Source organism: Mastigoproctus giganteus, chromosome 8 (genome assembly GCF_048544385.1).
Source record: "Mastigoproctus giganteus isolate SK-2022 chromosome 8, ASM4854438v1, whole genome shotgun sequence".
Taxonomy (NCBI): domain Eukaryota; kingdom Metazoa; phylum Arthropoda; class Arachnida; order Uropygi; family Thelyphonidae; genus Mastigoproctus; species Mastigoproctus giganteus.
In genome coordinates this window covers 207,633,092-207,658,079 of record NC_143582.1, presented here as the reverse complement: position 1 = coordinate 207,658,079, position 24,988 = coordinate 207,633,092, and the positions used below count along the sequence as shown (strand labels likewise).

The 24,988-nt window shown below is 36.7% G+C and overlaps 1 protein-coding gene across 1 annotated transcript in view; it reads left to right on the top strand.

Moving 5' to 3' along the window:
• LOC150082232 (uncharacterized) overlaps positions 1 to 24,988 on the top strand; it is a 1,008,282-nt gene that overhangs the window by 826,990 nt on the left and 156,304 nt on the right. The window contains exons 125-127 of the mRNA XM_090379191.1: positions 220 to 513; positions 7,062 to 21,139; positions 24,716 to 24,961. Coding sequence (XP_090235317.1) covers positions 220 to 513; positions 7,062 to 21,139; positions 24,716 to 24,961 — 14,618 coding nt within the window. The remainder of the gene's footprint in view (positions 1 to 219; positions 514 to 7,061; positions 21,140 to 24,715; positions 24,962 to 24,988) is intronic.

Here is a 24,988-nt window from a genome sequence, read left to right as displayed (position 1 = left end):
AGGTATGAGTGCTTAGGATATAGTCATTCCGAATAAACGAATAATTATATTCATTATTCGAATAATGAATAATGATAGTCGATCTTAGGAATAAATTTGTTATTTCGCAAAAGGTTTCATGCTTTTTAATACCTTTTTTGAATATAAGTCTCGATTAATGTAATTTTAATTTCTTTGATACTGGAATATTTAATTTTTTGTTACTTCTTTCCTCAACAGAAAAGCCTCAACCTCCAGTATTCGAGACAACACTTCGTGATGTATTTGTGAAGACGGTTGGAAAGAAAACAATACTGGAATGCTACATAAAAGGCAACCCTAAGCCCACCGTGACATGGTACTTTAATGAGAAAGAGATTGATGTAACCAGTGGCCGCTATGTTGTTACTCACTATGAAGACAAGAGCATGCTGACGATCTTTAAAGTGACAAATGAGGTCGAAGGACGTTATACATGCGAGGCTGTCAACGAACACGGGCAAGAAACAACTACAGCTTATCTCCACGTGGGAGGTAAACTTTTAACCTTAAGTGTTTTAATTTTACCACGCTTTTCTTTTTCTCAGTCACTTATCATGAAAAATCTGATAAAGCGTTAAAATCATTTGAAATATCTCAAAGATGTAATATTTTCTTACTTTGAATTTTCATAATCAGAAAAACGAAAACCTTTCAATATTTAAACTGCTGGAATTGTGTTACGTTCTTTCTGGTGGCAATTACTACATTCTCAGTTTTACTAAACGAGTAAATTCAAAAATAAACTATAAAGAAAGTGGATGAAGAGGGATTACAAACTATAAGGAAAGTTTTTAATTGTATTCGTACTGCATAACCAGTACAGAATTAAAAATTAATTTAGCATTAATGTTCGTCAAAATGTTTATAATTATATCGGTTATTAACTCGATTAAAATTACATAAAATCTCTTTTAATAGAACTTATCTTAATTTACTGTTGTAATGATACGAAATGTTGACTTTAAAAGCTATAATTTTCAAAGACGCATACTTCTTGCCAGGTTCATTATATATGTTTAATGCGTAAACATCGTAGATTTTTTTTTATTGAATAAAAAGTGCGCACTACAATAGCAATACTCAATTCTAATTTAATGAATGGTACATATTAAGGCCACCCGAGAATGACCTCATCTACCCATGTGTAGTAAGTCTGCAAATTGTGTGTGTCCTCTGGTCGGTTTGCCTGTTTTGCTGGACGAAAAACCCAAGTTTCCTGATGAAAAAAGCTTTGTTATCCTTGCCTGAGACCGATTAACTCAGCAGCGGAGTGACAAAAACACACAAAACTTCATCGCGTCATTTATAGGAATCGAACCCCGGCCGTCTACACCCGGTGTGGGAAGGATGATGATTATAATCATGTGATATCCTCAAAGCGTAACAAGTGATACTGCATCATTAGGTTTTCTCTACAACTTAGCTGTTTAAAAAACTTATAGTGTGCTAGATGGCTATTGGCAGACAGGCGCAAGGTGAGATGGCTAGATCGTTAAAAGTGTTAGGAATGGTAATTTCGAGATCATAGCAACAACATCCACGAGACATTCTCGAAGGCAAGTGCACGGTCGAACAAGATTTACATATTCTAGGGTAACCGTTACTACCACAACAGTGAGACAACACAAGGATCTGGCAGACAACTCTCTCCCTCGAGAAAAAAGGAATGAGAAAGTGGAGGAAAAGTGCATACAGGAGGCTTGGCTTCAGAAAAAAATGAGATTCTATAAGACACAGCGCACAGTTTATGTTTTTCTCACGTCTATCACAGGAGAGCTAACTAATCTTGACGTGTTTTCACTGGAGAGGACGGGGAATACGCTTCCATTCCTCTAATATCAATAATAGCGACCACTATCGTAGCGATCGACTGATATTTTCGTTAAGCATCATGACGAAGGGCCGCACTGATCTCCAATCTTTGAACGAGGTAACTTATCTATTTAGTAGAGATACGAGATTCTAAAGCCGTATGGGAGGCTTTTCAGAAGTGCTACAGGCTCTGAATTGCTTTTTGATGGACAACACTATTCTTCCCCAATAGAGGTGTACGAATTTTTTGAGAGAATATCCTTCGGATGGAGTGGCTGGCCAAATATCCGGATCTAAATCTGATTGAGCACACCTGGGGATACTTTAGGGAGACGAACACAGAACTGCTCGTGCTCTAAGAATCGCTCTTGTAGAAGAATGCGATTTATTACTGCAAGGTTATTATCTACCTTGAAAACAGGATAAGTCTGTTGTGAGGGTTATTTAGGGATAACCATACTACTATAAGTTCTGAATAGTACAGGACTGGCGCTTCCAATTTCGGTCGTTGATCATGATTCACAAAAATCGAGGAATATTTCTTATCAAACTCAGTATACTTCAGTCTACTCTGATACAAATGGTCTGATAGAATTAATAAACTATAAAAGTTATTTATTTGTGATGTTATATATACATTTCTGTATTTATTGGGATTTAAAAATTTTACCTGGAAGTTTGATCACAGTATGAGTTTTCTCATACTAGAAAGACGAGACTTCTTTGAATTACTTCCTCCTACTTATACAAACTTGGCCCATCGACATGGGAGAGTGAGTATCATTGCAGCACAGAATTCTTTAAGACAGGTCCGCAACTACTGGAGAACGCACGCATTACTGCATTGCTCACAAACCTCTATTCTCCCGAAAATTATTTTAACGATCCAAAAAGTGTAAATTGGAAGAAAACGTGATTTATTACATTGAACCACATCCCTTACAGTCCAATAATACCGCCTTATTACTGAAATGAAAAGGAGCTGGTTCAGGATCTTCAGACCTAGTGCTGAGTATTGCGATTTTCTCACAGATAGCATGTCATCATTACTGGAGCTGACTTAATACTCACTTTTCGGGAACGAAGGTACTCGTGAATGACTGCACCTACACTAACAACACTGATATCTCCTTCTTGTGAGATTTCCTACACAGAATTGAGGCGATTGTTCAGAATAGTCTTCTCGACTTTGTTACAGTTTAAAATAGACTATTGTTTGTGGCCATGCAGCACTGACGAGATTACGCGCAGTCCCACAGGTATCCTTAAATGGAGTACACCACTCACACACCAAGAGTTTTCGACAGCAGTTCATTCCCAATTCCACTACAGTCAACTTTTCAGTGAACATTAGCAGATTTTGAGCCTTTTTCCATTTAAAATATGATTAGATATTGCTACTGCATCTTCTTACTACACTGGTGTGCAAAATTTAAGGACCAGTCAGGTTTTCACTTGTAGCTTCTCATAGGAGTGGCCTGGATATGTGTGGCCCATACGAACAATGTCCTCACTTTCCAAGATATGGGAAAAGCACACCAAAGGAACCTTGTGAGATACAGAAATTATGAAGGAAACAACAACGGAAAGAAAACGGTACAGAGGGACTTTATTCAAAATAGCACTGGCTGCCATGATACAGATGCATCACTGCCAAAGATGGAACAAAGGGAAGAGGTGGTCCTCAGTAGGAGATATGGCCACCCCTAATGTCGATGCAGGCTTTGCATCACCTGTTCATACTTAGAACAATGTTGTTGATAAGTTCTCGCGGTAACATCGTCCATTCCTCTGTCAGCGCCATCTTCAGCTGGGGTGAACATTTTCTAGTGGGCGTGGACGTTCCGCTAGGCGTCTCCCCAGAGTGTCCCATATGTGGTCGATGGGATTTAGATCGATGGAACGGGCAGGCCAATCCATACGAACAATGTCCTCACTTTCCAAAAGCATATCAACAGCTGCAGTGCGATGGGGTGTGGCGTTATCATACATAAACAGGAACTCGGGGCCAATGGCACTTCGGAACAGACGCACATGGGGGAGGATTACCTCAGTACAGTAGCGTGCACCGGTTACAATACCGCCTTCCAGTATATGGAGTTGTGTACATCCTTACAAGATAACGCCTCCCCAGACGAGAACACCTCGACCGCCATATCGATTCCTTTCAGTGATGTTTGCGGGGTAATACCGTGTGCTAACCTCTCGCCAGATTAGCTGACGTCCAAAATCGCTGCTGAGACTGAATCTACTCTCATCAGTAAAGAGTTCCTGGTTGTAACCTTTAGAAATAGTGTTGGTCCTTAAGTTTTGCACACCAGTGTAACTTCTACGGATGCCATCTGCATTATGGCTAAGCGCACGTGCGAAAGTGCATTTAATATGATTTTTGGTTGGTTGGTTTGGTTTTTAATGGCGCATGGCATTTAATATGAAGGGGGGAAATATGAAATGACTGCTCAATAGTGACGCCGATCCACTTGTTATTTATGAGAAATAATGAAAATTGGGGATAAAATTGGGCCCTCCCTTTTAAAGTACACTGATGTATTGTTCAAATCAAATATGAATTAACGTTTAAAAATAATGTAAATAATATATAAAAAATCAGATTTATTGTAATAATAAACATGACTTGTTTTTGTGTTACACAATTACGTGTTGAAAATCTTGTAAAAGTATCAGTGGGACAAAAAAGGTTGAGAATCGCTGGTTTATGAGAAATAGACCCTCAGTGCCTTTATGTTCTGGTTGCCAGTGCAATGAATTTGTAAATAGTGCAAAATAATCTTAAACCGACTATTAGCTTTAGTCTAAAATGTCCTTTACCTTTTTTAATTTTTTGTTTCTTAAAAACTGATATTTTAATGTGATATTTTCTTTGTTTCAGACATATTCACGAGTGAATATTTTACAATGAAGAACCGAAAAACAATAACGCAGAGGAGCGTTATTAATGAGGCTACTTCAAGTTCTGCATTAACTTGCTTTGGGGTAGCGCCTCCTTTCTTAGTACATGTATATTGTAATACTAAACTCACGATGAATTATGTGGGCATTAAACACCTAATCAGTAAATGTACACGTGACCTAAGTTACATTTATAATCGGGAGTTTTCTTCCAATCTACCGCTTGGCTGCTCGTTTAGATACATTAGTTCACCGCTCGACACAAAGTTGCTAATAGGGCCACCTGATGTTGAAATCTGATGTCGGAATCAAATTGTTCCGAAACCGCTCAGTGCTTTGAGATTTTAGCGGAAAACGGTTTCACCTAATAGGTGATGTGATCCGATTAAAAGCGAAATTAATTACTTTAGGTTGACTACGTGGACAAATGTAGCCGTTTCTAAAGAGCTTAAGTTCGAGTGTTGCCACCGTCACTGGAGGGACAACAACCTCTCCAAGACGGTCGACTGAAAAACAATAACGCAGAGAAGTGTTCTATTTTCAAAAGCGAGTTCAACCAGTCTTGGCTGATTAAATCACACCACTCATCCCCACAAGAATGAAATTACGGGTTATGTGCAATGTTTCTCTGAAGGTAATTTGGAGATTATGAATGAAAAAAAAAAAAAAAACTGCCTTGCTGATAAGGGACAACCGGCACTGCAGCAATATCATTAATTTATCGATGCTTCAGATTAGCCTTCCAGCGAGGATTTCTAACCAATTAGGTTAAAACTGTGAACAGAGTTAGAATTCATTAAGCGGTCTCTGATAAGAGCCAAGGTCAATTTTCCTATCGATGTCATGTGTGTTGTCATTGATGACGGACCTGCTCATTTATGTACAAAAATGTGTACAAGTGGATGTGAAGTTCGACAATTAAGCTACTGTAAAATTTTGTGCTAGCTTAGAACAATAGGCATTACAGTCGATATAGTGATACAGGCAACTTTTAAGATTCTATATCAAGAAAAGAAGTCTTCATGTATCAAAAGCACCCCTCCCCTTCCAAAGTAAGCAAACGTTCAGTTGAGTGCTGGAAAAAGTATTCCATTTGAGCTTTTAATATCTCTGTCAGCTGCGCAGGCTGCTAAGGTTCTAAGCTACTGAAGTAAAGCCGACTATCCATCGTCTCTGTCCATTTTGATTCAGTCTATCTTATTCCATTTTCTGATTAGCTTTATAATGACACCGTTATGGGTATTCTCATGATGATCACGAAAAGCTCCAAACCCCTGTTTGGAGATTCAACTCGATGTTATTGACTTCAGAGAGAAAGTACTTTAAAGGCTTTTAAAGAAAGTTCCGTTTCTTTGTTTGGTTTTTTTTTTAAGGAGCATTAGCAACTAAGGCCATATTGCTCCGGATCATGCGGTGGTCATTCCCTGACCTTTCCGCATCCTCCGTATTTGGTGGTGACGGGCTCGAACCCCGGTTTAATCAAGAAGCGTGTGCTACGCACTGCTGCTCCTTCCCACCTGGATACGGAGGCGCCGTAGAAAGTTCCGTCTCGTTCCAGTAGTTTTTTTCTGAGAATTATCATTCTCATTACTTCCACACCTTCCCTCGTATACTGTCCTCTGTAGGAGAGGCATAGAGGTAAGAAAGGTAACATTAGAAGATAAGCCACAAGAAGTTAGGCCAAAACTGAAGACTACAACAAAAATTTCTATCATACCAGAAGAGGGAGAAAAGGTTGTTATATTAGAAGAAACACCGCAACCGTTGGAATTTTATCATATTGGCATATTATCATTTGGAAAAGGTCTTAAGTTCGATTCTCTCTACGGACCTAGCAGTCTTTTCATTCGTTTGAAAAAGTGAACGGGGCTCAGACTGAGAATAAAATTCCACAAATATTCAAATCTGCCCATGAATACGATTTTTAGAGAAAACATAAATGTTGTACATATATGTATAGTGATTCGTGTACATCTGGTCAGCGGGAAATTTATAACTGTCACAGTAAGCAGACCGCATGTTTTGAGGCAAAAGCCCGATAGTAGAATTTTAACTTATTTTATTATTCTTTTTTTGTTTATGTTTATCATTGATGAATAATTTATTTTTTTATAGTTTTTCAAACTTTTCCTTTCTTCCTTAATATTATTTAGTATTCTGCTAATTTTGTTTTTCAGAAATCTCAATTGTGGTTAAAATTCTTCATTTTAATTATTAAATGTAATTAACTGGTAATTATTTCTTATCTAATTACTGTTTTCATAGGTAACTAGATCAAATATTTTAGTGTACTGAAATATTCTGGACTTTTTTAACAGTAACAAGGGAAGAACATGAAGCCAGAAAACGCGAAGAAAAGCCAAAAGAAGAGCGGGTAAAGCCTTTCGAGAAAAAGAAGCCAAAACCACGTAAACCAGGTGTTTCCACGACGACACAGGAGTCCGTAACTTGGACGCAAACTACTACAGAGAGCATGACAAGCGAGATGAGAGAACAACTCTTTCAGCAAACTGCCGATATAACAATGTCCACCCAGCAACATATTGAGGTGCAGCAAATAATAACTGGAGAGAAACCTAAAGAGATCAAACCAGAAGTGGTAAAAAGGGAAACTGCAGAAGTCACGAAAGCAGTGGAGCACGTCGCCAGGAGAGGCATAGAGGTAAGAAAGGTAACATTAGAAGATAAGCCACAAGAAGTTAGGCCAGAACTGAAGACCACAACAACAATTTCTTTCATACCAAAAGAGGGAGAAAAGGTTGTTACATTCGAAGAAACACCGCAACCGTTGGAATTCACAAAACTGCCCATATATCCATCACGACCAATAATAACAGAATATAAGGGTAAGGTTAAGCCAACTCAAGTAAAACCGGTGGAAGAAGTAAAACCAGAAGAAGTTCTGGAAACATTAAAAGAAATTATAGATAAACGTAAGGAAGAAGTCATTGAAATCACAACAGACACCAGAGAAAAGAAAGAAATCACATTAGAAAGCAAAGAAATTCCCAGACCAATTAAAGAAAGGGAAAGATTAATCGTCGATGTAACACCAAAGCCAAAACCAGAAATTACGAAGGAATCGAAAACTGAGATTGAGTTCATTAAGAAACATGTCGAGAAACCGAAACCAATGGTTCCGAAGGAAAAGAAAATAGAAATAGAGATTATAAAAGAAATGAGGCCAGAGAGAATTCAGGAGGTCACCATTGATAGCAGATTAAAACCAATTGAAGTAGTACCCGTGGAAGAAGTAAAACCTGAAGAAGTTCTAGAAACATTAAAAGATATTATAGACAGAAGAAAAGAAGAAGTTATTGAAATTACAACCGAAACCAGAGAAAAGAAAGAAATAACAATAGAAAGCAAAGAAATTCCAAAGCCTATTAAAGAAAGGGAAAGGGTAGTAGTAGATGTTAAACCAAAACCCAAACCGGAAATTATAAAGGAATCAAAAACTGAAATTGAATTCATCAAAAAACCTAAGAAAAAGCTAAAGCCAAAAGTACCAAAAGAAAAGGAAGTTGATACTGAATATATCCCAGAAAAGAAACCAGAAGTTTTCAGAATTCAGGAAGTCACTATTGACAGCAGGGTGAGACCTCTTGAAGTAATACCTGTAGAAGAAATAACGCCAGAAGAGGTTTTGGAAACTTTGAAAGATATTATAGAAAAACGAAAGGAAGAAGAAATTATTGAAATTACCACAGAAACCAGAGAAAAGAAAGAAATAACATTAGAGAGTAAAGAAATTCCAAAACCTGTTAAAGAAAGAGAAAGAATAATCGTCGATGTCAAACCAAAGCTACTACCTGAAGTCATAAAAGAATCAAAAACTGAGATTGAATTCGTCGAGAAACCCAAAGATAAACCAAAGCCAAAAGTCCCAGAAGAAAAGAAAGTGGAAATCGAATTTATAAGAGAAAAGAGACCAGAAAGATTTCAAGAGGTCACCATTGACAGTCGGTTAAGACCATTTGAAGTAAAAGAAATAAAACCAAAAGAAGTTCTGGAAACTCTGGAAGATATTATAGAAAAACGGAAGGAAGAAATTATTGAAATCACTACTGAAACCAGAGAAAAGAAAGAAATAACAATAGAAAGCAAAGAAATTCCCAAACCTATTACAGAGAGAGAAAGAATAATTGTTGATGTCACACCAAAGCCAAAGAAAGCAGTTATACAGGAATCAAAAACTGAAATTGAATTCATTAAGAAACCTGAGGAGAAACCAAAACCAAAGATCCCAGAAGAAAAGAAAGTGGAAATAGAATTTATAAGAGAAAAGAGACCAGAAAGAATTCAAGAGGTCACCATTGACAGTAGGTTAAAACCTCTTGAAGTGGTACCTATAGAAGAAGTGAAACCAGAAGTTGTTCTGGAAACATTAAAAGATATTATAGATAAACAAAAAGAAGTTATAGAAATCACAACAGAAACTAAGGAAAGGAAAGAAATAACAATAGAAAGCAAAGAAATTCCAAAGCCTATTAAAGAAAGAGAAAGAGTAATAGTAGATGTTAAGCCAAAACCCAAACCGGAAATTATAAAGGAATCAAAAACTGAAATTGAATTCCTCAAAAAACTTGAGAAGAAACCAAAGACCAAAGTGCCAGAAGAAAAGGAGGTTGATATAGAATATATACCTGAAAAGAGACCAGAGGTTTTCAGAATTCAGGAAGTCACTATTGACAGTAGGGTGAGACCTCTTGAAGTAATACCTGTAGAAGAAATAAAGCCAGAAGAGATTTTGCAAACTTTGAAGGATGTTATAGAAAAACGTAAGGAAGAAATTTTTGAAATTACCACAGAAACCAGAGAAAGGAAAGAAATAACAATAGAAAGCAAAGAAATTCCCAAACCTATTAAAGAAAGAGAAAGAGTAATTGTCGATGTCAAACCAAAGCCAGTACCTGAAGTTATAAAAGAAACAAAAACTGAAATTGAATTAATTAAGAAGCCAAAGCCAAAGGTTCCAGAAGAAAAGAAGGTGGAAATAGAATTTATAAGAGAAAAGAGACCAGAAAGAATTCAAGAAGTCACCATTGACACTAGGTTAAGACCGTTTGAAGTAAAAGAAATAAAACCAAAAGAAGTTCTGGAAACTCTGGAAGATATTATAGAAAAACGGAAGGAAGAAATTATTGAAATCACCACTGAAACCAGAGAAAAGAAAGAAATAACAATAGAAAGCAAAGAAATTCCCAAACCTATTAGAGAGAGAGAAAGAGTAATCGTTGATATCACACCAAAGCCAAAGACAGCAGTTATACAGGAATCAAAAACTGAAATTGAATTCATTAAGAAACCTGAGGAGAAACCAAAACCAAAGATCCCAGAAGAAAAGAAAGTGGAAATAGAATTTATAAGAGAAAAAAGACCAGAAAGAATTCAAGAAGTCACCATTGACAGTAGGTTAAGACCGTTTGAAGTAAAAGAAATAAAACCAAAAGAAGTTCTGGGAACTCTGGAAGATATTATAGAAAAACGGAAGGAAGAAATTATTGAAATCACCACTGAAACAAGAGAAAAGAAAGACATAACAATAGAAAGCAAAGAAATTCCCAAACCTATTAGAGAGAGAGAAAGAGTAATCGTTGCTGTCACGCCAAAGACAGCAGTTATACAGGAATCAAAAACTGAAATTGAATTCATTAAGAAACCTGAGGAGAAACCAAAACCAAAGATCCCAGAAGAAAAGAAAGTGGAAATAGAATTTATAAGAGAAAAGAGACCAGAAAGAATTCAAGAAGTCACCATTGACACTAGGTTAAGACCGTTTGAAGTAAAAGAAATAAAACCAAAAGAAGTTCTGGAAACTCTGGAAGATATTATAGAAAAACGGAAGGAAGAAATTATTGAAATCACCACTGAAACCAGAGAAAAGAAAGAAATAACAATAGAAAGCAAAGAAATTCCCAAACCTATTAGAGAGAGAGAAAGAGTAATCGTTGATGTCACACCAAAGCCAAAGACAGCAGTTATACAGGAATCAAAAACTGAAATTGAATTTATTAAGAAACCTGAGGAGAAACTAAAACCAAAGATCACAGAAGAAAAGAAGGTGGAAATAGAATTTATAAAAGAAAAGAGACCAGAAAGAATTCAAGAGGTCACCATTGACAGCAGATTACGACCATTTGAAGTAAAAGAAATAAAACCAAGGGAAGTTCTGAAAACTCTGGAAGATATAGAAAAAGGGAAAGAAGAAATTATTGAAATCACAACCGAAACTAGAGAAAAGAAAGAAATAACAATAGAAAGCAAAGAAATTCCAAAGCCTATAAAAGAAAGAGAAAGAGTTATAGTAGATGTTATACCAAAACCCAAGCCAGAAATTCTAGAGAAATCAAAAACTGAAATTGAATTCGTTAAAAAACCTGATAAGAAGCCAAAGCCCAAAGTTACAGAAGAAAAGAAAGTTGGAATAGAATATATTCCAGAGAAGAGACCAGAAATTTTCAGAATTCAGGAAGTCACTATTGAAAGCAGAGTCAAACCAGTTGAAGTGGTGTCAGTAGAAGAAATAAAACCACAGGAAGTTTTGGAAACTCTGAAGGATATTATAGAAAGACGTAAGGAAGAAGTGATTGAAATCACAACGGAAACCAGAGAAAAGAAAGAGATGACATTAGAAAGCAAAGAAATTCCCAAACCAATCAAAGCGCGGGAAAGAGTAATAGTAGATGTTAAACCAAAGCCGAAACCTGAAATTATAGAGGAATCAAAAACTGAAATTCAATTCATCAAGAAGCCAGAGGAGAAGCCAAAGCCCAAAGTTCCAGAAGAAAAGGAATTCGAAATAGAATATATTCCAGAAAAGAGACCAGAGATTTTCAGAATTCAGGAAGTCACCATTGAGAGCAGAATCAAACCAGTTGAGGTAGTACCAGTGGAAGAAATAAAACCACAAGAAATTCTGGAAACTTTGAAAGATATTATAGATAAACGGAAAGAAGTTATTGAAATCACAACGGAAACCAGGGAAAAGAAGGAAATAATATTAGAAAGCAAAGAAATTCCCAAACCGGTTAAAGAGAGGGAAAGAGTAATTGTTGATGTTACACCAAAGCCTAAACCAGAAATTATAAAGGAATCAAAAACTGAAATTGAATTAATTAAGAAACCTGAGGAGAAACCGAAGCCAAAAGTCACAGAAGAAAAGAAAGTGGAAATAGAGTATATCACAGAAAAGAGACCACAGAGAATTCAAGAGGTCACCATTGACAGCAGGTTAAGACCATTTGAAGTAAAAGAAATAAAGCCAAAGGAAGTTCTGGAAACTCTGGAAGATATTATAGGAAAACGGAAGGAAGAAATTATTGAAATCACAACGGAAACCAGAGAAAAGAAAGAAATCACATTAGAAAGCAAAGAAATTCCCAAACCAATTAAAGAAAGGGAAAGAGTGATTGTTGATGTCACGCCTAAGCCAAAACCAGAAGTTATAAAAGAATCAAAAACTGAGATTGAATTCAAGAAACCTAAGGAGAAACCAAAGAAAAAAGTCACAGAAGAAAAGAAAGTTATAACAGAATATATACCAGAAAAGAAACCAGAGATCTTCAGAATTCAGGAAGTTACTATTGAGAGTAAAGTCAAACCACTAAAAATAATACCTGTGGAAGAAATAAAGCCAGAAGAAGTTCTAGTGACTTTGCAAGATATTATAGAAAAACGCAAGGAAGAAATTATTGAAATAACAACAGAAGCAAGAGAAAAGAAGGAAATAACTTTAGAAAGCAAAGAGATTCCAAAACCAGTTAAAGAGAGAGAAAGAATGGTACTGGATATTAAACCAAAACCAGAAATCACAAAGGAGTCAAAAGCGGAGATTGAATTCATTAGAAAACCTGAAGAGAAACCAAAGACAAAAGTAACTGAAGAAAAGAAGATTGAGATAGAGTATATAACAGAAAAGAAACCAGAACGCATTCAAGAAGTGACAATCGAGAGTAAAGTTAAACAGGTTGAGGTGAAATCTATAGAAACACTTGTACTAGAGAAAATTAAGCCAAAGGAATTAATCCTAGAAAAACCAAAGAGAATAACAGACATTGATATTTCAGTAGATAGTAGAGAAAAGAAGGAAATAACAATTGAAAGCAAAGAAATTCCTAAACCAGTTCGCGAAACAGAACGCCTAATTATAGATATGAAACCAAAACCTGAAATTACAGAAGAGTCAAGAACAGTGATAGAATTCAAGAAGCCAGAACAGAAGCCAAAGCGAAAAGTAACTGAAGAACAGAAAATAGAAATAGAATATATAACAGAAATGCGACCAAAACGCGTACAAGAGGTAACAATTGAAAGTATAACTAAGATGAAGCCTTTTGAATTGAAACCTTTGGAAATTACTCAAGTACATGATGAAACTATTGACATTACTGTAGAAAGTAAAGAAAAGAAGGAAGTTACTTTAGAAAGTGTACAAATCCCAAAAGTTCCAAAAGAAAGAGAAAGGTTAATTGTTGATATAAAGCCAAAAGAAAAAGTTACCATAGAAGAAACCAAAATGGAAATGGTTTTTGGTAAAAAGCCTGAAGAGAAAAAAGAAAAACCAAAAGAGGATGTAAAAGAAATTACTGAAAGAATTAAACCCGACCAAGAAATTATAGTGGAAAGTAAAGTGAAACCAAAGAAGGTTGCTGTCAAGAAAAAGAAACCAAAAATTACAGAAGCGAAACCAGAACTAAAGCCCATAGAAAAGCCAAAAGAAGTTCCTTTAGAAATTACTACAGAAAGTGTAGAGAAAAAAGAAGTTATTATTGAAAGTAAAGAACTCATTAAGCCTAAAAAAGAGAAAGAGACGATTGTTGTTCCTGTAGACAAAAAGGTTCCTGATGAAGTCGATAAACAGGCAACAACTGAAATAACACTAACTAAAATTATCGAAGAAAAAGTCAAACCCAAAGAAGAGACAAAAGTTGAAGTCATTTTTGATAAAAAGCCAAAGCCTTTAGTTACTGTAGATAGCAAGGCCAGACCTAAAGTAGATGTGAAGCGAGTTGAAGAAAGGGAAACCGAAGTCGAAATAATTTCTAAAGCACGCTCCATAAAGGAGGTTACAATCGACAAAATGGAGGAAGAGAGAAGACAGATTGAACTTATATCAAAACGTAAAGATGAAGTAGAAATTGAAATTAAGCCTGAAGTGAAACGAGAAGTTGTTCTGGAAAGTAAGGAGAAACCAAAAGAAAAGGTTAAAAAAGAAATCAAGATAATAAAACAAGAAAAAGTTAAGGAAGTTGTGGAAAAGAGAAAAGAAGAAATTATGCCATCTAAACCAGTAATAAAAGAAGTGGCAAAACCAGAAGAACAAATTGAAGATATCACCCCTGAGAAAGTGAAAGAAGAACTAGCAACTATGAAAATGTCTCCACGTCAATCACTGATAATTTCGGAAGTAACTCAACAACAAAAGCCAGAAGAATTGGTATCCGAGAAACCAAAAGATGCTAAAGCAAAAGTAGAATTTTCAGTCACCGAACATGTTGGTGTCTCAGAAGTGAAATCTGAAGAAAAACCACAGGAATTTCTTCCAGGCACTCTTCCTGGAGTGGTCGCAGCTAAAAGAATTATCAGTTCTAAAGAGCCTCTAACTATATCTGAGGTGCAAACACACATACAAACCCAAGAACTAAAACTGGAAAAGAAAGCAACAACCATGCAAGCAGTAGTTGGCCTTTCTCAAACGGAATCTCTAGAAGTTTCACAGATAACATTTGTAGAAAGATTAGGAGAACTAGCTGCCAGAAAGTTGCCCGTTGAAGCAAAGGCTGGAGTACGATGGTTAACTAAGGAATCTCTGGCAGTATCTGAAGTATCAACACAGCAAACTTCAGAAGATATTAAACCTGAGAAAAAACCAGAAGAATTTAAAGCAGATTTTGAAGTCACCCCTAAAGAATCTCTCACTGTTTCGGAAGTTACAGCTGGATTAACACCCGGTGAATTTGGGCCAGCACAAATTCCTTTCAGTCAAAAAGCAGAATCTAAAATTATCACAGGTGAAACAATTTCAATATCTCAAGTTGTTTCAGAATCAAGGACCACTGAACTTAAGCCAACTAAATTACCAGAATCAAAAACATTGGGTTATGAGGTTGAAAGTCAGGAAACTGTTTGTGTTTCTGAAGTAACTTCAGAAATCAGACCGACGGAATTTTTACCTGGAGAGCTTCCAGGAACAGAAACCGCTAAAATCACAATTCCTTCCGAAAAATCAATATCTGTTTCCATTGTGACTGCTGGTATGTTGCCTTCTGAACTAATTCCTGAAAGATCACCAGCAGAGATGAGAGCCAAATCACAAATTCTCGAAAAAGAATCATTGTCAATTTCAGAAGTCACAACAGAAATCAGACCGGAAGAATTTGCACCTGGTGAGGTTCCTGGTACACAGGTTGCAAGCATGACTGTACCTTCCCAAGAATCTCTGTCGGTATCATTGGTGACATCTGAGATGAGGCCTTCGGAACTAATTCAAGAGAAAGCACCAATTGAAATTACAGCAAAATCGAAAATTCTTGAAAAAGAATCAGTGTCGGTGTCTGAAATCACTCCTCAAATTATACCTGAAGAATTCGCCGCGGGTGAAATTCCAGGTATTCAGACTGCAAGCATGACATTACCGTCCCAAGAATCTCTATCAATATCTTTAGTTACATCAGAAATGAGACCGTCTGAGCTAATTCAAGAGAAGGCACCAGTTGAAGTAACAGCAAAATCAAAAATTCTTGAAAAGGAATCATTATCTGTATCTGAAATAACTCCACAAATTATACCTGGAGAATTTGCCCCAGGTGAAATTCCTGGTACACAGACTGCAAGCATGACACTACCTTCCCAAGAATCGCTATCAGTATCTTTAGTTACGTCCGAAATGAGACCGTCTGAACTAATTCAAGAGAAGGCACCAGTTGAAATGACAGCAAAATCAAAAATTCTCGAAAAGGAATCAGTGTCTGTGTCTGAAATCACTCCGCAAATTATACCTGGAGAATTCGCCGCGGGTGAAATTCCTGGTATTCAGACTGCAAGCATGACATTACCGTCCCAAGAATCTCTATCAATATCTTTAGTTACATCAGAAATGAGACCGTCTGAGCTAATTCAAGAGAAGGCACCAGTTGAAGTAACAGCAAAATCAAAAATTCTTGAAAAGGAATCAGTGTCTGTATCTGAAATCACTCCACAAATTATACCTGGAGAATTTGCCCCAGGTGAAATACCTGGTACACAGACTGCAAGCATGACTGTACCCTCTCAAGAATCTCTATCAGTATCTTTAGTAACATCCGAAATGAGACCATCTGAACTAATTCAAGAAAAGGCACCACTTGAAGTAACAGCAAAATCAAAAATTCTTGAAAAGGAATCATTATCTGTATCTGAAATAACTCCACAAATTATACCTGGAGAATTTGCCCCAGGTGAAATACCTGGTACACAGACTGCAAGCATGACTGTACCCTCTCAAGAATCTCTATCAGTATCTTTAGTAACATCCGAAATGAGACCATCTGAACTAATTCAAGAAAAGGCACCACTTGAAGTGACAGCAAAATCAAAAATTCTTGAAAAGGAATCAGTGTCCGTGTCTGAAATCACTCCGCAAATTATACCTGGAGAATTCGCCCCAGGAGAAATTCCTGGTACACAGACTGCAAGTATGACAGTACCTTCCCAAGAATCACTGTCAGTCTCTTTGGTTACATCCGAAATGAGACCATCTGAACTAATTCAAGAAAAGGCACCACTTGAAGTGACAGCAAAATCAAAAATTCTTGAAAAGGAATCAGTGTCTGTGTCTGAAATCACTCCGCAAATTATACCTGGAGAATTCGCCCCAGGAGAAATTCCTGGTACACAGACTGCAAGCATGACAGTACCCTCCCAAGAATCATTGTCAGTCTCTTTGGTTACATCCGAAATGAGACCTTCTGAACTAATTCAAGAGAAGGCACCAGTTGAAGTGACAGCAAAATCAAAAATTCTTGAAAAGGAATCAGTGTCTGTATCTGAAATCACTCCACAAATTATACCTGGAGAATTTGCCCCAGGTGAAATACCTGGTACACAGACTGCAAGCATGACTGTACCCTCTCAAGAATCTCTATCAGTATCTTTAGTAACATCCGAAATGAGACCATCTGAACTAATTCAAGAAAAGGCACCAGTTGAAGTTACAGCAAAAAGTAGAATTCTTGAGAAAGAGTCGATATCAGTGTCAGAAGTCATGCATGAAATCAGACCAGGTGAATTCCGACCAGGTGAAGCTCCTTTTGGAGATACTGCAACGGTTAGCATGTCATCTCAAGAGTCTCTCTCTGTGTCTGTAATCACATCTGAAATGAGACCCTCAGAATTACTACCTGAAAAGGCTCCACTAGAAGTTACTGCAAAATCAAAATTCTTGGAAAAAGAATCATTGGCTGTGTCGGAGATAACTCCTCAAATTATTCCTGGTGAATTTGCTCCTGGTGAAGTTCCTGGTGGACGGACAGCGAGCATGACTATTCCTTCCCAAGAATCAATATCAGTGTCATTAGTAACATCTGAAATGAGACCATCTGAGTTGGTTCAAGAAAAGGCACCAGTCGAAGTCACTGCAAAGAGCAGAATACTTGAAAAAGAATCAATATCGGTTTCAGAAGTCACACCAGAATTCAGACCAGGTGAATTTCGGCCAGGTGAAGCTCCTTTTGGGGACACTGCAAATATCAGTTTGTCGTCTTTAGAGTCTCTAGCTGTGTCTGTAATCACATCTGAAATGAGACCATCTGAATTAGTTCCTGAAAAGGCACCTGTTGAGGTGACAGCTAGATCAAAAATTCTAGAAAAAGAATCGCTTTCTGTTTCAGAAATAACCCCAGAAATCGTACCTGGGGAATTTGCTCCAGGTGAAGTTCCTGGTGGTCAAATTGCGAGCATGACTATGCCCTCCCAAGAATCAATATCGGTGTCACTAGTAACATCTGAGATGAGGCCATCTGAGTTGGTTCAAGAAAAAGCACCTGTCGAAGTTACAGCAAAGAGTAGAATTCTCGAGAAAGAATCCATCTCGGTGTCTGAAGTAACACCAGAAATCATACCTGGAGAGTTCCGTCGTGGTGAAGTTCCAGCTGGAGATACTGCAACAATTAGTATGTCATCACAAGAGTCTGTCAGCATATCTGTTATTTCATCTGAGATGAGACCCTCAGATTTAGTACCTGAGAAAGCACCACTTGAAGTAACGGCAAAATCAAGAATTCTAGAAAAGGAATCAGTTTCTGTGTCTGAAATAACTCCACAAATTATACCCGGTGAATTTGCTCCAGGTGAAGTCCCTGGTACAGAGATTGCAAGCATGACTGTACCTTCCCAAGAATCTCTGTCAGTGTCCTTGGTGACCTCCGAGATGAGGCCTTCTGAACTCATTCAAGAAAAGGCACCAGTCGAAGTTACAGCAAGAAGTAGAATCCTTGAGAAAGAGTCAATATCAGTATCAGAAGTCATGCATGAAATCAGACCAGGTGAATTCCGACCAGGAGAAGCTCCTTTTGGAGACACTGCAACGGTTAGCATGTCATCTCAAGAGTCTCTCTCTGTGTCTGTAATCACATCTGAAATGAGGCCTTCTGAATTAGTGCCTGAAAAAGCTCCAATAGAAGTGACGGCAAAATCGAAATTCTTGGAAAAGGAATCATTGGCTGTATCTGAGATAACTCCGCAAATTGTTCCTGGTGAATTTGCCCCAGGTGAAGTTCCTGGCGGCCAGACAGCGAGCATGACTGTGCCTTCCCAAGAATCGATATCAGTGTCATTAGTAACATCTGAAATGAGACCGTCTGAGTTGGTTCAAGAAAAGGCACCAATCGAAGTTACAGCAAGGAGCAGAATACTTGAGAAAGAATCAATATCAGTTTCAGAAGTCACACCAGAAATCAGACCAGGCGAATTTCAGCCAGGTGAAGCTCCTTTTGGAGATACTGCAAGTATTACTTTGTCATCTTTAGAATCTCTAGCTGTGTCTGTAATCACATCAGAAATGAGACCTTCTGAGCTTGTTCCAGAAAAGGCCCCAATGGAAGTCACAGCAAAGTCTAAGTTCCTGGAAAAAGAATCACTGGCTGTGTCTGAGATAACCCCTCAAATTGTTCCCGGTGAATTTGCTCCAGGTGAAATTCCCGGCAGTTTAACTGCAAGCATGACTGTGCCTTCTCAGGAATCAATATCGGTTTCACTAGTGACATCTGAAATGAGGCCATCGGAGTTGATTCAAGAAAAGGCACCAGTTGAAGTCACAGCAAAGAGGAAAATACTTGAGAAAGAATCAATATCAGTTTCAGAAGTAACACCAGAAATCAGACCAGGTGAGTTTCGGCCAGGTGAAGCTCCTTTTGGGGAATCTGCAAATGTTAGTTTGTCATCCTTAGAGTCTCTGGCTGTATCTGTAATCACATCTGAAATGAGACCATCTGAATTAGTTCCTGAAAAAGCACCTATTCAAGTGACAGCTAAATCAAGAATTCTAGAAAAGGAATCGGTCTCAGTGTCTGAAATTACACCAGAAATGAGGCCTGGAGAATTTATACCCGGAAAAGCTCCAGCGACTGGAACAGCAAGAATGACTGTCCCTTCACAGGAATCACTCTCTGTGTCATTGATAACATCTGAAATTCAACCATCTGAATTAGCTCCTGATAAATTCCCTGCAGAAGTTACTGCTAGGACTAAAATACTCCCTAAAGAGTCAATTTCAGTTGCTGAAATTAACCCTGAGATTCAACCAGGAGAAGTACAGCTGGGTGTGACTCCTGCAGGAGAAAATGTAAATATTAGTATGTCTTCACAAGAGTCTATTTCTGTCTCTGTTATTATGTCAGAAATGAAACCATTTGAAATGGTACAAGAGAAAGTTCCCGTTGAAGTTACTGCAAAGTCTAGAATTCTGGAAAAGGAATCTGTTTCGGTATCTGAGATTACAGCTGGGATAAGTCCTGGTGAGTTCATACCCGGGAAAGCACCAGAAGGCGAAGTGGCTTCAATTTCTATTCCATCTCAAGAGTCTCTTTCAGTATCTATGATAACCTCAGAAATGAGACCTTTGGAACTGGTCCAAGAAAAGGCTCCTGTTAGTGTCACAGCTAAAACAAGAATTCTTGAGAAAGAATCTATTGCTGTTTCAGAAGTAACAGCAGGTATTCAGCCAGGAGAATTTTATCCTGGAAAAGCTCCATCAGGAGAGACTGCAAGTATAAGCGTTCCTTCACAAGAATCATTATCAGTTACCTTAACTGAGGTAGAATTAAGACCTTCTGAATTAATTCCTGAGAAGGCTCCTGTTGAAGTCATTGCAAAATCACGAATCCTTGAAAAAGAGTCTCTATCAGTATCTGAAGTTATATCTGAAATCAGGCCTGGAGAATTTGCACCAAAAGAGACACCGTTTGGCGAAACTGCAAATATATCTGTTCCATCACAAGAATCTGTATCAGTATCACTAATAACTTCAGAAATGAGGTCATCCGAATTAGTTATGGATAAACTGCCTGTTGAAGTAACAGCTAGGGCAAGGTTTTTAGAGAAGGAATCACTTGCAGTTTCTGAAATCACTCCTGAAATAATTCCTGGTGAATTTGTACCCGGTTCAGCGCCAGCAGGTGAACAGGCCAACATTTCTGTACCTTCTCAGGAATCAGTATCAGTGTCCCTCGTGTCATCTGAAATTACTCCATACGAGTTAGTACCCCAGAAAACTCCGATGGAAGTTACAGCCAAATCAAAAATTCTTGAAAAGGAATCTGTTTCAGTGTCTGAAGTAACATCAGAAATGAGAGCACAGGATTTCAAGCCTGGTGAGGTCCCTGGTACTGTTACTGCTTTAATTGATTACTTACCTCGAGAATCTCTTTCTGTTTTGGAAACCCACAGCGAAGAAAAACCAGAACAGTTGGAGGTTCAAGAGACACCGAAAGGAAAGAAAGCCGATTTTCAAATAACTCCAAGAGAATCTATCAACATATCAGAAATCAGTAGCGAAATAATACCAACAGAATTTATCCCTGGGAAATTACCATTTGGAGGGCAAGCAACAATATCCCTCACTTCTATAGAATCTTTGTCTGTATCGGAAATTACCTCTGAAGTCAGAACAGAAGAACTTGTAACATCTAGTACTGTTAAGAAGGGTGTTGCTCAGGTAGCTTTCGCTCCTCACGAAACAGTCTTAATATCTGAAATTACCGGTGAAACAAAACCAGAAGAATTTTCCCCAGGAAAACTGCCGTTCGAAGCAAGTGCAAATGTCGAGTTTGTTATTAAGGAACATGTGGCTGTTTCAGATGTCACAACACAAAGTGTAGCGGGTGAGCTGGTGAGCGAGAAAAAGCCTGACAGTTTACAGGTATTGTTTTTCTTCTCGGTATAAGTGTTTAACATGCATTTGCGTGACAACTTACTCTTCTAACTATATTACTAACTGCCATCGTAACATAAAACAGTGATGAAGAAGGGATGCGGGATACGAGGTGTCCTCTTTCCAGCTGTGATCATGGATTTCCTGTGCTGAAGTAGGTTTTATCACTAGACTACTGAGGTACTTTACATTTCCACTTTTCAGCGTTGTTATTTGGACGGTGGCTTAATAATTATCTTGTTTCATTTCTCAGATCAAGAATATAAATTTTTAAAATTGGCCCACCCTGTTTCATCATGCTGTAAGTGGCTCAAACTGGCTTTTTAGTAATCTAGAGAGAGAAAAAACAGCGGGGTTATTGGCACATTCTACTGATGTAATCAGTCAATATATATCCTCTTCCCGCACTAACCGAATAATAATAACAGTATACCAAGAGAAACATTTCAAAATCATCTGAATTACAGAAAAGTGAAGAAATAATTGCTTAACCCTACCCAGCTCAAGGCAGTGAAACAATCATATATTAACTGTACTTACAAGCCCAAGAATTCTCCCTATTAGTGATGAAAAATTGTGTGGCGTCTAGTAACAGAACCTAATTTGCTTTTATTCATCAATATTGCAGCTAACACACATAACACATTTATAACCCATAGCTTTTTAACAGATGAATCTGCAAAATAAATAATTAATTGAAATCTTAGAGTCCCGTTTTAATTCTACTTTATATCCAAAATTTCAAGAGTATAAGTGATTTTGTCAGACTCCCTCTTCTAAAATATCTAAGCTTGAAGAATTTTTCTGTAACATAAAATTACAAACGATTAAGACAGCTCTAGAAGCAGTTTCAGTATTTACGAATTACGTGATTTGTCATAATGCTCAAACTACAAGTAGAATTAAAGCAAGGGACCTTATTTCATTTCACGTTACTGTGTTTCACTATTTTCTACTAGCACTATTATTGATATAACTACTACCATTGTTTAAAATCCCCATGCTTTCTGAATGTTGAAACATAATCTGCATAATACTAAGTATGTGTTAAAAATTATTCAGTCACTCCTTCATATTAATTGACAGGGTGATGATTATACATTTCATGTTTCTACGAGGCTATACTTAAATTATTCTACTTGAAAACACATTCTGAGTTAACAATTCTTAATCGTATTTAGCAGTCACGCTAGTTTGAACTGTTGTCCACTAGTGGAGGGTATATTATTGCACTCAACGCCCCTGACTACTCGGCTAAGTCAGGCCTATCAAAACACTTATTATTATGAGAAAACCCTTTTATGTATTAATAAAATAATTAGAGCATCTTCAAAAGTGAAATTCTTCTGTTTCATTGCTTTCGTTGAGAAGAACGGTACCCATTGTGAAATGCTTTTTGACTACCTATTTCATTTAGAAATTATCCTAATTTTTTATGGAAGTATAATTTTTAATTCTGATAGGCTGCATTTTTTTTTGGATTCGATGCGTCTATTGATTATGCACAATAGTTCAATTTTCACAAAACTTGTCATTTGTTTATATTCTTTTATTCTCAATGAAATTTAAAATAAAATAAAAAAATAATGATTTTGTTCAGAAGGACAAATTAGTCAGATACATTAAATAACTCGTGTAATTCGAAAAACCAACGCGCTTTATTGTCTTCAAGTAGAAGATCCTATTGTTCAGAAAGCATGGTGAATTTTATTCCTAATTTTGCTTTTAATAAATAATCATAGCAAATTTTATTCCTAATTTTGCTTTTAATAAATAATCATAGCAAATTTTATTCCTAATATTGCTTTTAATAAATAATCATAGCAAATTTTATTCCTAATATTGCTTTTAATAAATAATGGCAAATTTTATTCCTAATTTTGCTTTTAATAAATAATATTATTTTTAACAGTTTTGTTGGCATTAAATATGTCAAGAGAGCAAACTTATGTTGTCCAATAATACACTCATCTGTTCTGTACTCGCATTTCCCCTAAACACTCTTGTTCATTAACCAAAAAAAAAAAAAGTCCACTCCACTCTCTGCCTTCACATTTCCTCTTGCCTATAAGTTCCTTTTAAACAATTCGGAACTCTTTTCTCCATATCTGGTCATTATGTTTGCGATGCACGTATTTCCTTCCCACTTTTTTTGTTTCCTTTCGAACGCACATTCCTGTTTCACCCGAGCAATTCACCACAAATGCCCTCCCTTTTTTACCCTACTAAGTTCTCCAGATAAAATCCTTCCCCACCGCAGATTTCGTCGTTATATATCACCCCTTTTTATTACCACTGTTTCTGCCAATATGCCATCATTATGTGCCTTGAAGATTCGCTACATACAACTCCTGTCAAATCCTATCAACGTGCAACCAGTATACGTACCCTGCATCCACTTTTACCATCTTCTTCAAACTGTTAGCATGATTTATATTTTGCCCAATAGAAATTTTTATTATTAGGTGACAATATTGTGTATTATTTTTGCTTAATAATCCTAACCACGCAATTAATAAAATATCAACTATTAGTTCGTTCGAAACTTACAAAATAATGAACTTTTTTATCAGCTGTAATTTCATTCAAAAGATAAAACTTAAGTGTGCTTTGTTAGTTTATAACATTGCTAAAATAACAAGCAGCTGTAGTGTGCAATGCTTCTAGAAAATATAACCTCCAATTCTATAGAAAATACGGCATAAAAGGCTATGCTTGCGAGTTGTATTTTATGGAGATGCTATAATGCCTAATATTTCTCAATTGAAATAAAACTAAATTAAAATTATAAGTTTAAAACATACAGTTTTTATTGATTAGTATGAGATATACAACTTTTATGTAATATATAAATGTAAGAATATTTTCTTTTCCTTAACGTAAATAATGTTTCAGAATTTATATCAATTTTTTAAGTCCAAATAACGGACTTTCTGGTTGATTTTTACCGGAAATATCTGTATAATTCCGCAATAAAGAAAATATGAAAAATGAACTTTAAACTGAATTAGCTTTTAAATTTTAAAATCATTTCGAATCAAGGAGAAGTGAAGATGATTTGAAATATTTTGATTTCACATAATTTGAAAAGAGTGGGCTAATCTAATCCTTAAATGGGCTAATGCTTAATTCTCAGAATTTTTATTATTTTTTTTAAATATCCGGGACGTGCCATGTCCCCGAGTATGTGGGATTTATGAGATTCTAATATACAAAACAACTTTTTAATTCTGGTTAAAAAGCGCATTTAATGTTAGCGCATTGAACTTCATAAATAGCGCTCTCCACATCTACCAACGCTGAACTCATTACATCTAAAAGGAAATCAATAATCTAGTTGACTGAATATATAATTGCGCCTTGAAAATCGGATATTTCGATAAATTTAAGAATTTATTAATATAGGAAATTAATATATCTGTAGAGAAATTAGGAGGAAAAATCAACAGAAATGACTCTTTTTATGATATTTATAAATTTTTTATAAATTATTTTTGAATAAGAAGAAATCCCTTAAATGATTCATTTTCGTCATCATTGGATTTTTTGTTTTCTTTTATTCAGGCCGAAATGACTTTCGCGTCACAACAAACGGTCAGCATTACAGAAGTCCAAATAGAGGAGAAAGCAAAAGATTTCAAACCAGGAGAAATCCCAGGGGTACGAACGGCAGAAGTTACTGTCCCCACAGAAGTCGCTACTGAGGTACTAGAAATTCGAGCTGCAAGTCCAACTACGGAATTGAAACCAGGGGAAGTTCCAGGCTCGCGGACAGCAATTGTTGGCATTATGGAGAAACTCTCCGTGCAGGTAAATTTTCAAAAGTGTAGAGTGAGA